General features: G+C 36.3%; 1 protein-coding gene across 2 annotated transcripts in view; it reads left to right on the top strand.

The window, feature by feature from the left end:
* The window catches only part of LOC136802013 (myosin-J heavy chain-like), a 30,147-nt gene extending 19,406 nt beyond the window's left edge, over positions 1 to 10,741 (top strand). Inside the window, exons 1-3 of one of the 2 annotated variants that reach the window (XM_067058713.1) lie at positions 5,545 to 5,700; positions 5,870 to 8,830; positions 9,426 to 10,741. In XM_067058713.1, coding sequence (XP_066914814.1) covers positions 5,646 to 5,700; positions 5,870 to 8,830; positions 9,426 to 10,270 — 3,861 coding nt within the window. In that variant the 5' untranslated portion in view covers positions 5,545 to 5,645 and the 3' untranslated portion in view covers positions 10,271 to 10,741. Of the gene's footprint in view, positions 1 to 5,544; positions 5,701 to 5,869; positions 8,831 to 9,425 lie in introns of those variants that run through there. The other variant, XM_067058714.1, reaches the window with a different exon arrangement.
* The last annotated feature ends 3,936 nt before the right edge of the window (positions 10,742 to 14,677 follow it).

Genomic DNA, 14,677 nt, shown 5'->3' with positions numbered 1-14,677 from the left:
AATCATACCCTTACAGTGCACTTTTTCAAAATTTCTCGCCCGTAAGGGCGAAAATTTTGCAATTTTCCAAGAAAATGTGGAATTTTTCCTCCAAAATTGACCAATTTTGTGATAATTTTACCAAAAAATTGGCCTTTTACCAAAATTTCCTACCCTTACAGTGCAGTTCAGTGCAGTTTTGTAAATTCATACCCTTACAGTGCACTAGCTGAACTATGAAAAACCTACCCTTAAGGGCCGAACGTCTGGTAGGTCATTTACCTTGAGTGCCCCCCCCCCCGGGCCTTAAGAGGATTAATTTTGGCGTGGATTTAATTTGGCGATTGGCAAAAATGCGATTTTTGGCGAGGATTTAATTTGGCGATTGATCCATTTTGTAAAATTTGGCGGGGATTTAATTTGGCCTATTAGGAATTTAGAGACACTTAAGTGGATGAAAATTACTATAAAATATACTAAAAAGGTGTGATTTTTCACATAATACTCTTTTTGTTAAATTTGGCGGGGATTTAATTTGGTGAATGGCAAACTTGTCAAAATTCGCCAAATTCGCCAAATTTAATCCCGCCAAAATTTATCCATTTAAGGTATATTGAAACGTCTTATAAAATTACGTGTTTCATTATTAAACATTACGTCATAAGTATCATGAATAAGGCATTCAAGCCTTAACAAAGAATGCTTAATAATCTCGATTTCTATATTTAAATATACTGTAGAGGATAGTTTTTTACCTAATAGTCAAAAACTGCAGAATTCAATATATTTTGTTCAAAATTACGACATTTTCCTTCAGTTAGCGTTTTTTTCTTCCGTCCGGGTTATATTAAACAAACAAACAATATTCGACCGTTCCAACATGTTAGCCTGTATCAAACTTTTTCAATGTAAGGAGGAAAGATAGTAAATAAGTGGCTTCGTTTCTCATTCAAGCAATTCCCTGAACACGTTTTTTTTTTAAGAAACTAGTTTTACCAAGCAGCCTCAATGTTTCTTAAGAAATCGGCCTTTTGAGCCTTAAATGTTTCTTACATGTTTCTAAACTTTTTCAAGCTTAAAGAACGCATGTTGATAATACAATAGTCTTTCTACGGTACTTTCCTATCTTAAATATTGCTTTTCTGACTTTCTCAAGTGTTTCTAACTGTTATGTAAGTATTTTTCTGGAACTTTGCCTTGATGATTGGAAGGTTCTTTAAAAAACCAAAAATGTTATTTTTTTGTTCTCAGCCTCAGCATGTTTCTTAGATGTTTCTTAGTTTTTAGGCATTCTGAGCCTTGTGTTTCTTAAAAGTGTGTTTCTTAAAAAAAAAAACGTGTAACCTCTTAGAGGTTTTAAACTTAATGGTCTTGTAACTTCGATGGTAAAAACATAAGAAAATTAACTTTTCCAGCACGCAACCTTTTCTGAAAATGTGAAAATTTCCAACTTTTTTCAAACTGGTGTGAAAGCTTATAACTTGAGAGTTAGACAATAATTTTTGGAACCATTAGAAACGTATTTTTATACTTTTTCAAAAGGCATGGTCAGGAGCTATAGCCTAAGTCTGGCACTTGGTTTATTGCCTGATTTTAAACGAACATACACGTCTTTCGGGTTTGAAGGGTTAAATCGACAACAAAGACTCAAATGAAAGAAATATCGCATCCTTCTGTGGTACAAGATTGATTTAGAAGTCAAACAAAACAAAACTGTTAAAATGCGTAATTCTATCAATGACCTCGTTAGAATATGTAATTTCCGCGTTATGATATTATTTTTCTGTTGCTATGTGTAGTGTTTATACCGAGCAACCGAAATCATAGGGAACTTAGTACGTGTAGTAGAATTCTGATTACCACGCAAGCACGTTTTGTGTATGTGAGAGGAAAAGGTGCGCGAAAGGTCGAGGAATCTTGGCAATCCAAATAAATGTGTGGGTTTCGGTTTGAAAAAAATCCAAAATAATCTTTAACGATGATAAAAGGCATGTGTATAGTCTTAAAGATTTTTGAAACTTTTTGTGCTTCCATCACACTGCTACTCTAAGGTCCCGAATAAACATTTTATATTTTCTCCGATTATTGATTTTCGAATATTTTTTCGGACCCATCACTCTGTTCTTACGAAGACTCCCGCGTTCGTTTATTTTTGGAAATATTTTCACCTATTAGAAGCTAAACAATTAGATCACCTCTTTTATTATATTTTGAAATAGTTTTGGACACGCCCCCTACTTTTCGGGACCTGAGTATGGGGATGGTTAAAATTAACCCACTGATTGCCAATGATATGCGTGTTTTCAAAGAGATCTTTTCACTATCATCCTTGTCACCATTCTTACACTTCTTCTCAGTTTAATATAACCTTTTCTGCTTCGGTTTGCCCATTTTCAAAAAAGTTTAGTTTTGCCACATTTTATCCTGAAAAAAGAGATTTTCACCGCAGATGGGATTCATCCAGGTTTATGTAACCCTTCTTTAAGTGATTTTCAGTCAATTCCAATTAAGCATACATATGATGAGAATATGATTATGAAATTCTTTTAAAGAAAAAAATTTAAAAGATTTGAGCTGTGCATTGCTTTTTCCAATGCATCTGTCCCAGAGCCTCGTACTTTTTTGATAAATTTCCAGTGGATACATTCCTCTAAGGACAAAGACCGCTGAACGAACGCATGGGACTTAAAGAGTCAAGACATGATTACATTTTGGCGGGATTAAAATTCTTAAACAACAATTTTTTTACAACTATCCACTTTTGATCCACCTCCCCTGTTTATCCTATTTGTTGTTTATTTATTTTTAACAAACTTAAGGCTTGGGGCCTCGCGTTTGTGCAATGCAACATGCTCCATCCCACCAACACAAAAAAAGTGCGTGTCCCACGGTTTCTTTTTTTTGTTTCACAATACAAAAAGTGAGGGAAATACCCAAAAGACACGCTGACAAAAGTGAGATTTCACTTTTATTGGTAGAAAGGAAAATGGGGTGGAGACACGAGAAAGCGTTTCAGGTTGGTGGAATGGAGCATGTTGCATTGCACCAGCGGGAAAAAAAATTCTCGTGTCCCCAAGTCTTTAGATTGATATAGATTACCCGTCTGCTTTCAGGGGGTGTGGTGCCATGTGGGATAATTCTCCCCATGCCATCAAAATCTCCATGAAATCTCTGAAAGTATTATCTTGTTAAAATGGATCAGAGACTCAGTTAATTAACTTGTACTACGCTCTCTATATAATCGGGAAATCAGGATATACGAGAACGTGCTTAAGCGGGTAAAAATTTAGCTTTTGAATGAATAACCTAATTTAAAAACGATTAGTTTGTAATTGCGACAAATGATTGTATTCATAGTTTAGTCTCATCGGAAACAATGATGGGGTATTAAAATACTAATTAACGTTATTTTGATAGTAATTTTAGATTTCAAAATGAAATACCTAGACAGCCCTTTTTACGCCGACTTATTGGTGTCATTTTATGGCGTGAAAAATGGTAAATATTTTACTCCATTTAAGATCAGAGTGTGATCCTGAGAGTAGAATAGCCAATTCTTTTAAGTAAGTGGTAAAGGCTGATAAGGTATAGAAATTGCTAAACTGTGATAGTGAGCGTTTGTTAAGAGCATCACTTTTATTAGCTTTATACTAGAGTTCCGTTGCTCTTACAAAAAATAACATTGCAAGGTATCTATTCGTCAAAAATTTACGTCAGTTTAGTTAGTCCTTGGTATCGTGAAGTTTTAAAGTAAACTTTTCACGTGACATGTTTTAAACCTAAAAATGTTCTTAATATGTTCTTATTTTCTTCATTATGTGTATATTTTTGTCCGTTTTCCTAAGAAATCGGGTGTTTTAGAGTCCACAAAGCCCTAGAAAGAATGTTCTTAACATGTTCTTAACATTTTTGTCATCGAAGCCTTATGTTCTTATATCATATATAGTTTGTTCTTATAAAAGAAAAAGGTGTAATTAGCTGAAATGTAAACAATTGAGCAATACATGTCTCCAATTAATTTGCTCTTTTCCAAATTGATATTGTGATTAGTGTAGGCATGATGAGATGGGGATATGCAGTGATTAATTTTGTGAGAGGTTGTATCCGTACTTCCTTGTGGCTGAGTGAGCCCCCCCCTCAGTGAAAATTATATTTTTTCTTTGATTTCCCCCGTTTCACTTTTCTATTTACAATGGATTCTCTTTAGCTCGAACCTCTTTCAATAAAAGCAAATGTCTTCTAAACTCGAACAAGTTTTATGGTTCCTTTAGTTAACGATGCCTTATAAACCTTACTCCATAACTACGGGAGATGAACTGGAGTTTTTACAAGATACTTCACTAAATGGTCATTTAAAGTGATAGACATGACGCGTTCTTTAGAAAAAGTAATAAGATTCTTTTATTACATCTTAACGACCAACCAAATCAAATAGGAGCTTGTAAAAACTTCAGCTTGTTCCAACTACGGAGAGCGCAGGATTGTTCTATTTACAGAGCTTTCTTGTTAATGGATTTGATGTCAGATTTGACAGCCAAACAATTTCTTCGAGTCAAGGAGACAAACTCCATACTAAGAATATTGTCCCCAGTGAAAAGTTATATTCTAATTTTTGTCAAATTGATAATCAAATCCTCACTGCAAAATATTGTGCTATTTTTTCCATCCCCACGGAATTTTCGGGCTAGAAAACAATGGAACTCAGATCCGCAGCCATAAAAAACATCGAGGTTTGGTCCGTTATTTCTACCCCCACTGGCTGATAAAATCCCATCGGGTCTGTGAGCAAGGGGCTATACTTTAGGCGTACAAACTTTCGCGTGCAGAAACTTTCGCGATTTTCGCGAATTTTGACCCTTGTCGCGAAAGTTTCTGTTCACGAAAGTTTGTACGCCTAAAGTATGTCTTGAAGCAAAAGTTCTTGTTTTTTTTCCGTAGAATAGAATTCTTCCTCTTGCAGTGCTGTTTTTTGAGTGCAATCCTTGAGGTCTAAAAGTAAACTTTTCACACTTCATTTCCTTTTCCTTACCAAGTGATTTTCGAAAACCACTCTTGAAAGTTGGAGTTCTTTTTTCCACTTACTTTACACGTTTTTTTATAAGAACATCCAAATTTTTGAAGCCTTTGGAGTTTTAAGCCTAAAAACGTTCTTAACATGTTCTTATTTTGGCCATCTTGTGAGTATTTTTGTCTATTCTAAGAAATCGGGTGTTTTAGGGTCCACGAAGCCTTAAAATGTTCTTAACTTGTTCCAAACATTTTGACCATCGAAGCCTTATGTTCTTATATAGTTTGTTCTTATATAAAAAACGCGTAAACCGTTTTTCTGATTTTACTTGGAGATTTTCAATACTATGTATCAACAGCCGACAGCAGACATTGTAAATACTAATTTAATTAATTTAATTTAACCGTTCCAGAAAGTTAGTAAATAAATTCAGTAATTTGATTACTGTTACAAATTTGCAATCAGCTTTTTAGTTTACGATGTTTAACAAACGAACTATTCAATCAGGCATTGAAAAGAGATTTTATACTCATTTTCAGCATGATGCATGATATTTTACTTCTAATTCGATTTTAATTTTCAATAAAAAAAGATGGTGTTAATTAATTGATTAATCTTAATTTTGAAATCTTAAAGAATTATAAATTTTGGCACAAAAATGAGATTCACATTTTCATTTATTTTTCTTGGGGTTTTCTTGCAAATCACGAAAGGTAAGGTAGTGGTGATATTTGGATTAAAAAAATTTTTTTAATGTGCTTTACTTCAGTCTCGATATAATCAAAATCGAAGGCTGTCTGGACAAAATTGATCCCTAATTGATTCCGATAAAATTCACCAATTTTAACCAAATTAATGACTTCTTCTTATTTATCTTCACAGGGTTGACATACAGAACTATCAACTCACGAAAAAGACGTTCATACTATCCTACCCTCCCTTACAACAATTTCTATTATGGTCCAGCCTACCAAGACATACCACAACGTCGAAGCTCGGTATCTTTCTCACCCTACCAACAGCCGTTTTATCCACAATTCGATCCTATTTTCGGACGCCCAATGTCTCCATTTTACGGACAAATACCAGAAGTACCTTTTGCAAGTTTTCGCACTCCATCCATAAACAGACCTTACAACAATGGCGGACGGTTTGTTAATACAGTTACTGGCAGCAAGAGAACCATACCAGATTCTAAACCAGTGGTCAGATCTAGGACACGAGGATTAAAGAAACAAACCAACCATACTCTGGAGATGATTGATATTCCCTTCAAAGCGAAATCACCACAATTACTCAGTTTCCACGGTCGAACACGTACCAACAAGCACGCAATCAAAAACATTAACGTAATCGAATCGAAACACACGCTCAACGTGACAACAGCAACACGAAAAACCTTCGTTGATTCACTCAGCTACCGTGATCGTTTCGCCAAACATAAGAACATAACCGGATTAGGGATTTCTCACAAAGCTAACACAATAACAGCTCGTAATACGACAACCATCGTCAAAGCACACAACAACACTTTGACAAAAGAACCAGCAATAAGTGGAAGTCGTCTACACAATGATAGCACGTTCAAGACAGGAGAACGGAGATTCAAAGGGAAAGTGATCGATGTTACCGTTGATGAAGCTGATAATTTTGAAACCGAGAAAGATTCCTCTATAGATATTGAAGATAGTCATAATTCCCCCGTGAATAAAGAAAACCATTCTAAAGTGATTGCAAAAAGAAACGGCACCTCCTCTGCTGGCTCTTTTGAGAAGAATGGAAAAGCATCGAAGGATATTAAAGACAAAGACGCTTCTCTTGTCAATACCATAGAGAATAGTATTAAAGTTTTTAAGTCCATTCTTGGTAAAAAAAACATGACTGAGGATTCAGACAATACAGGCGAAGTTAGAAGCCAGCAAGCAGTTGGGAATGCTTTACTTCAAAAAGCAGATTCCACAAACACAGTCTTTGATACAACAGAGGTTGGATCTAATAACGTGGCAACGATTGCTGAAACAGACTCCAGTGGAGATTCTTCGGAACTTGATATCGTTGATTCTGACAAAAAAACAACAGTCAATAGCTATGCTTCATCCAAGAATCTACTCATAAGGAAGAAAAATGGTACCTCAAAACCGGTGATCTTGGTTGGTGAAGATAACTCATTTGCTGGTCATATGGTAACATCTAATAGCACATCAATGAGAAATGAAACATCTCAAACTATCTTCCCTATGGCTTCTCATGAATCTGTAGGTTCTGACCAAGCAGTTGCTAAATCCACAGATACTTATAAAGTTGATAAGGGGAAACAGGAGAAACCAACCATTGCTCAAACACTAAAGGACGGTTTTAACAACATGGCAGAAGCAGCTGTGAAATTGATTAAAGGTGAAAAGCAAAAGGACGAGAAGCTTACTGATTATTTGAAAGAAAACGCTGAAAAAGGCACTGGTGATGAGAAGGGAAAGCAGCAAATGACTGGAGAGGACATTTATGGGGCACCACCTTCGGTCAATGTTAAGATTGTGAATCCGAAATCACCACATGCCATTTCTAATGATATCTTGAAAGGTGATTGGTTTGAAACAGCTCATGAACCGAGTCAGAAGACAAAAAATGATATTAAGATGTCATCAGATGTTCTTGGTAGAATTGCCAATATTAAAATGAAAGGTAAACGACCTGAAGATCCACAGCTTCAAACGCCACTCGAATCTAAAAACCAGTATGAGAATCGTGTTAAGAAAATCACCAATTTAGCTGAATCTACCGAGAATGATATCCTGAGCAATTTGATTCAAGATTCTCTTGGTAATGCAATGTCGGATCGTAAACCGTTGAAATTGAAAAATGAGAAAACCAATAAGTCACCAGAGAAAACTGATGTGAGTGAGATCCAAAAATTGTTATCGAAATATAATGATGATTTTGACGTGTTTGTTGACAAAGCTGTTAGTAACCACCTTGGTAGCCCTCTTGGACCAGCTGTTGGTCAAGTAGTTTCAAAGATTAATACTATGGACACTTTACCAGATAATGAGAAAGATGATGGAGTAACAGAGTTTGATTCTGTTACTGGTACTAAGAAACATTTCAAAGGATCTGGTGGACACCATCATCACCAGACTGGTAATATCACTTTAATTGATAGTAACCAAGACGACGATGATGATACTTTGATGCGACGACTAGCTCAGAAATGGAAAATGTTCAAAGAATCTAGTAAAGGAATGTTGGAAGATTCTAAGAAGAAGTTAGCAATTGAGGAAAATCAAAGCCAGAAATCGAAAGTAGTTGATAGTGGTAACAAGAAGGGATCGGATGTTTTGAAACAGTACTTTGATCAAGTTGAACAGAAACAAGCGTTGAATCAATCTAAAGATCTAGAGGATCGCCAAGCCAAACGTCGTGAAAGATTGAAATCCACTTTGCACATGATTACCGATATCGAAGGTGAGATTGATCGTTTGGTCAACAAAGAGACAGCCGAAGCAAGACATTTTGATGATCTCAAGCAAAAGAAAGACCACAAGTTAAAAGGAAAAGCTAACATTTTCAAAGAGCTGACCAGTAGTGATGACTCGACACCAAAGGAAGATGTTCATGAGGATTCATTATCTAAAGTTGTTGAGCATTTTGCTTCAAATGAACCAAAAGCTGATGTTGGTGATGATCTGGTGACCAATCAAGAATCAGCAGCTGCCTCGCCAACAATAACAGGGACGGCAGATCCTGTAGAAGTCTCTGAAGTTGATGATGACGAGGTAGATAAAAGTAAAGAACCCCAAAACTTCGTTGCTACTCCACAATATGAAGAAGAAGAAACTGAACCCAAAGGTTACCTATTTCATTTAACCTTCTACTCACGTCTAATGGGCCACTCCATTAATAAATTTCCATACAGGGGGGGGGAGGTTGTACAAACCTTTTCAAGTCAAAAAACATTTGAAATTTACTCCCTGGAAAAATGAGAAAAACACTCTTTTAGACCCCCTGAAATTCTGCTCGAATTACCCTCTGAAAATCTTCGTCCACCCACTGTATGGATATAAAATGGAATGGCTCAATATCCATACTGCTTTATCGGCCCTTACCGTTCCTATGTCTTTTTAATAACTTTAAGAACCGTTGCCTTGAAACTGGTTGGCTAGAATAACATCTTTATCTTTTCACTATTTGCCGCTGTAGTTAAATTGCACTTATGCTCGAGACTCTTCTTGGGCGCTTAATATGAGACAATCGATGAGCCTCTCACTTTAAAATTCATCGCGCAGACCCTGCTTAATGCAAAGGAATACAAGAACATTACCATAGCATCGCCAAGTGATCAAATATTTAGGATATCCAACAATTCTATCTGTTTTATATGTTGCCTCATTAAGTTTCAAGTTGGATAATGAACCATGAACTAATTTTTCATTATTTTTCATAGAATCCTCGAGAGTACATGCAAAGCATGCTGAACCAATCGAACTGGTCGAACAATCACAACCACAACAATTTCTTCGAATCACACATCACCAACAGCGTCCGCAAATTCAAGAAGAAAATATAGAGAGCAAGCCTGTATCTTTATTTGAAAAAGTTCCACAACAGGATATTGAAGAAAAACAGCTCATCAAAAGTATTACAACTACCCCTGGGAATGGAGGTTCGAGCAACGGCAAAACAATCGAAAATACAATCTCGTCGAGTGATCAAAACGAGCATTTAGAGCAAGCCGCTTTCATGAAACAATTCCAACAGGATGAACTTAAGGGTGATATGGCTAGAGTTAAAGAAGCAACGCAAAACGGATTAAGAGACATGTTTAACACGGCTGTACAAAAACAAAATAACTTTATTACTAATGTGGAAGGTGGACCTCCTGATCAGGACGGAGGGTCCCCGCCGCAATCACAGCTCGGGGAACCACATACGTTGGTAGCAATGCCTGACCCTGCTGAAACAGAGGATACGAATACAGAAGGGGTGACGACTCCTGAAAATATAGCCGGTGATCCACAATCCATGTTCGGTGCACCTAGTAGGTGGCAAGAGGCTAGTGAAGGAAACGATGAACCTTTTAACATGATCAAAGATGATATACCAGAGACTGACTCCGCCGGGGAAGGAATGGCGGCTAGAAAAAGTAACATTATGAGATTGGTACAGTCAGATGACGCAGATACTGATGATAGTGATGATGATAATGATAACGATGACGATGATGATGAATCGAACAATACTGAAGGTGCTGCGATGTTCATGGCACTGCCGATTGCTATGCCAACGTGATAAGTATTCTCCACAAACTGTTTTAAGAGCTAAAAAGAACAAACCTCTGTGTGGAGATGATTGGTTTGGAGGAAAAGGTGTCGACTATTGAAAATCTCTGAACTATTGTCTGGACCTTTGGATAGGCAAAGGGTATGTTGCCATTGACTGTAAATGTACTTTCAAATGAGAAACCAGAGACTCCCAAGAGAATGTTACGGACATTGTCTTCTCTTTCGTTATGGAGTATTTGTTTTTGATAAACTTTACTTTAAAAATTTAAAAGTAAAAAAACATCGCAACATAGCATCACCAAGTGGTCAAATATTTGGACATCCGATATTATAATTGCCAGTTTTATGGCCTCATAAAGTATTCCATGTTAATACGATTTGTACCAAAATTTAGAACATATTTTTTGACTAATTATATATAGTTACAGATTTCACATGTGAAAAATATTGAAATACTCTAAGGAGCGGAAAATTCCAAAATCAATAGTGGCACTTCAATTTTTTGGTAAGACTATAGAATTTTTTTCTAGAGGATTTGTTACAAGTCTCTTGCTGAAAAAAAAGAATGCATTCCATCAAGTAATCTAATGACCACCACTGAGCACAAGAATGTATCGAAACTTATTTTTCCTGGCAGGAAAGCTGTTAGTACCAGTAGGAAGTTTGATCAGGGTATTTTCTTTCTTAAACTTATACCCTTCAAAGAAACAGTAGTCTGAAATATACTTTAAACTCACAAAATAATCTCAATTCAAGACTTTCAAATCATCATAATCTTAATATTTCTTCTTAGGTTTTGCAGCAAGGAACTCATAAAAACAGAGCATTTTTCTTTATTAGAGACTCTCGGTTGCAGGTGGTATGGTCAGAATTTATCAAGTTGTGATTGAAGTTTCATTGAACGTAAGAGCAAGAGATTCTTGACAATTGACACGTTAAAACACCCCTTTCTCATAGACCTGGTAGGATTTTTTCAGCTAGTGAGGGTAAAAGTAATGGAATGCAACTCGATGGGGATTGATATTTCCATATTTTTTATGGCTGATGATTTCAATTCTTATGTTTGCAAGTCAGAAAATTCAGCGGGGATGGGAAAAATAGTAAAATATGTAGTGATGTGGATTATTTTATTTGATCACTTTCAGTGGGGACAAAAATTGAAGGATAATCTTCCACCGGGGCCAATTTTTCTAGTGGGAAGGGGTCTCAGTGGGTCTGTGAGAAGGGGTGCGTTAAAGGTAGAATTCTTATGCATAGGCGTAGCGAGATACCCTGCAAAATTTATGGATGAGAGCGGTTTTTACGACACTGTAATTATTGTCTTTGTTTTATCAAAAGATAATGAATATGTCATAAACGTCTGATGCACTCCCTCATAAATTTTGCAGGGTATCTCGCTACGCCTATGCCTTATGTATGGCAAAACAAGATAGAGACTAAAAACCATGTTCATATGTTACGCTTCGGTATCGTTTTTGTTATGGATAGGATGTGTTCATATTGGTTTCGGAACGTTTCGGAAAAAGAAATCGGAGCAGTTCCGGTCCGGTGAAAATAAAGAAGCGTAGCTGATTCGACCTTTTTTGCTTTTTAATGTCTTCTTTTTTTACGTTTCAAATTTTTGGTGTCTTAAGGTTATGGTTATGGTTTGAAATATGTCCTGGAAACGTTAGATAGTTAGGGTTCAGGGTTTGAAATATGTCGTTCTTTGATAGTTAGGGTTTGAAATATGTCGTACTTAGGGTTAGGGTTTGTCGTTCTTTGATAGTTAGGGTTATAGTAGAGGCCACTATGTCTTCCCGTGTGCAGCAGCTTGTGCAAAGGGATTTTATGATTGAATTTTGTTTTGGAGGTAGGCCGAGTGTGATCACCCGTTGCCATGGAAACTGACGTCATTGGTTACTATGGCAACCAAAATAAAAAGTCATCAAAATTGAAAAATTGTTCCATTCGAAAGAGCACGAAAAACTGATAAAGAAAAAGGTCACAACCTATATCTGAAAATGAATATATCAGGAGATATTAAAGAGATAAGGCAAAATGACGTCATAAAACGACGACGTCATCGAAAAATAAAGATTTGCCAAAATTTTTGGTTTTTTGGAAAGACACCTGTTAGGTGTCCGGACAATTCTCCCCTGGTGAATCCCCCCCCCCGGTGAATCCCCCCAGTAAATTCCCTCCTGGTGAATTCCCCCCTGGTGAATTCCCACCCATATATTTTCATATGTGCTTTTAAGTTTCGAAATCATGGACTGTAACTCCGGGGGGTACTAGGGTTGGCAAATGAGAGGTATGTGCGGACGGGACCTCCGAAAACCGACCCTTAGAGAGACTGATTTTTGCTGAAAAGGTGACCCTTAGAGAGACTTTTTGAATTTTTTTTTCGATTTTTGAAAAAAAGTCATATATACCCTTAGAGAGACTTTATCACAATTTTCCGGGGGGAATTCACCAGGGGGAATTGTCCAAAAATCAAAATATTATTACGAAAAAGTCTGAAAATCCTTTTTAAGCAGCCTACTAGCCAAAATTGATATTTTTAAATTTTGCCTGTAGCCAAAATTGATATTTTTAAATTTTGCCTGTAATGTGCTAGGCTGCGCATACCCCAAGCTCCAACCTTCGACAGGCAAAAATTGAAAATGTCAATTTTGGCCAATAGACTTTTTTTAAGGAATTTTCAAACGTTTTCGTAATAATATTTTATGTTCACTGGAGGGTCTTCTTTCCAAAAAATCAAAAAATTTTGAGTTTTGGCAAATTTTTATTTGTCGATGACGTCATCGTTTATGACGTAATTTTGCCTTATTTCTTTAATATCTCCTGATATATTCATTTTCAGATATAGGTTGTGACCTTTTTCTTTATCAGTTTTTCATGCTCTTTCGAATGGAATAAGAATTTTTTAATTTTGATGACTTTTTATTTTGGTTGCTATAGTAACCAATGACGTCAGTTTCCATGGCAACGGGTGGTCACACCCGGCCCCATCTCTCAAATTTTGATCTTCTACATTCAAGGAACAATATTTAATCATAAAATCCCTTTGCACAAGCTGCTGCACACGGGAAGCTTCTTCGCGACATAGTGGCCCCTACTAGGGTTTGTCGTTCTTTTTAGATTGTCTGGATATTATTTACCGTAACTACCAATATGGTAGATTTATGGAATTTATTAATATCTACACTTGGTAGAAATAAGTGCGAGACTGGCCGGGTATTTCGGAACCGTTTCGAATCGAACCGTAATGTCTGAAAATAGTCTAAATTGGCCGGTTGATTTGTGTATCGTGATTCACCTCTTTTTCTTCAATTTCCAATTTCTCGATTTTATAGGCTTTTCCTCGTCTATTCAAATGAAAATAGTGTCTGATAAAATTGAAGACTCACTGGAAACCCTTCCCACTGAAAAAATTGGCCAAAATATCTTCCCCAGTGGAAAATTATATTACAATTTTTGTCCCCACTGAAAATAATCAAATAAACCAATCCTCATACTGTAAAATATTTTTCTCATCCCCGCTGAATTTTCTGACTTTAAAACAAAAATCGGATCTGTGATAAGGGGGTGTATTGAAATTCGATTTAATATTTTGATATCCCTTTTGATCGAGACTGAGGTAAGTTCCGAGTCATCAAGTTGCGATTTGTAATGACATCACAGTTTAAATATGACGTAATGACGTATTGTCGAAGAGTCAGGTTTCTTATCCTTTTGATATAGTCAAATCTTGTCTCTTAGCTACAAAAGAGATGTGTTGTATTAGCGAATCTTGTTAACTAGTCACTCTAAGTCAATTTGTAATCGCTGGATTAAGATAGAATCTTATGTCAAAATTTGTCAGAATAAGGGGTAATTTGCCTTTGTAGGGAGAATCGACCTAAATTTAATTGTACAACAGTAGTCTTATATACCCCTGTGTCACAAACCCGTTGGAACCCCAGCCCCACTGAAAAATTTGGCTTAAATTTCATCCCCGGTGGACAAAATACCCTGCAATTTCAGTCCCACTGGGAAATTGACTTTGATTTCATCCCAATTCGAAATTCAATGCAAAGATTTGCTGTTCAAAACCATCCCCACTGGATATTTTTAACCTTGGAACAATAGAACTTTTATCCACATTGAGATTTTTTTCATCCAGATTTTCATCCCCGCTGTAGGAAAAAGTTTCACCGGGGCTGTGAGACAGGGGTGTGAGAATCGACCTAAATCCCTATTGGAAAACAACAGCACAGTCTTATTGAATTTGAAATCCCAACCCACTACATAAGAAATTCTCCATCAAAATCAATATTTAGTTTGATTTTATTCTCAACTGACTAAAACATTAATAGTAATGCCGGGTCATTGAGGGGCTATTTGTCTCCGAAAAATGTTAGTTTATTAGTTATTGATTTACATAACCACT

This window comes from Clytia hemisphaerica, unplaced genomic scaffold (assembly GCF_902728285.1).
Source record: "Clytia hemisphaerica strain Z4C2 unplaced genomic scaffold, Clytia hemisphaerica genome assembly, whole genome shotgun sequence".
Lineage (NCBI taxonomy): Eukaryota > Metazoa > Cnidaria > Hydrozoa > Leptothecata > Clytiidae > Clytia > Clytia hemisphaerica.
This window is presented reverse-complemented; position numbering and strand designations above follow the sequence as displayed.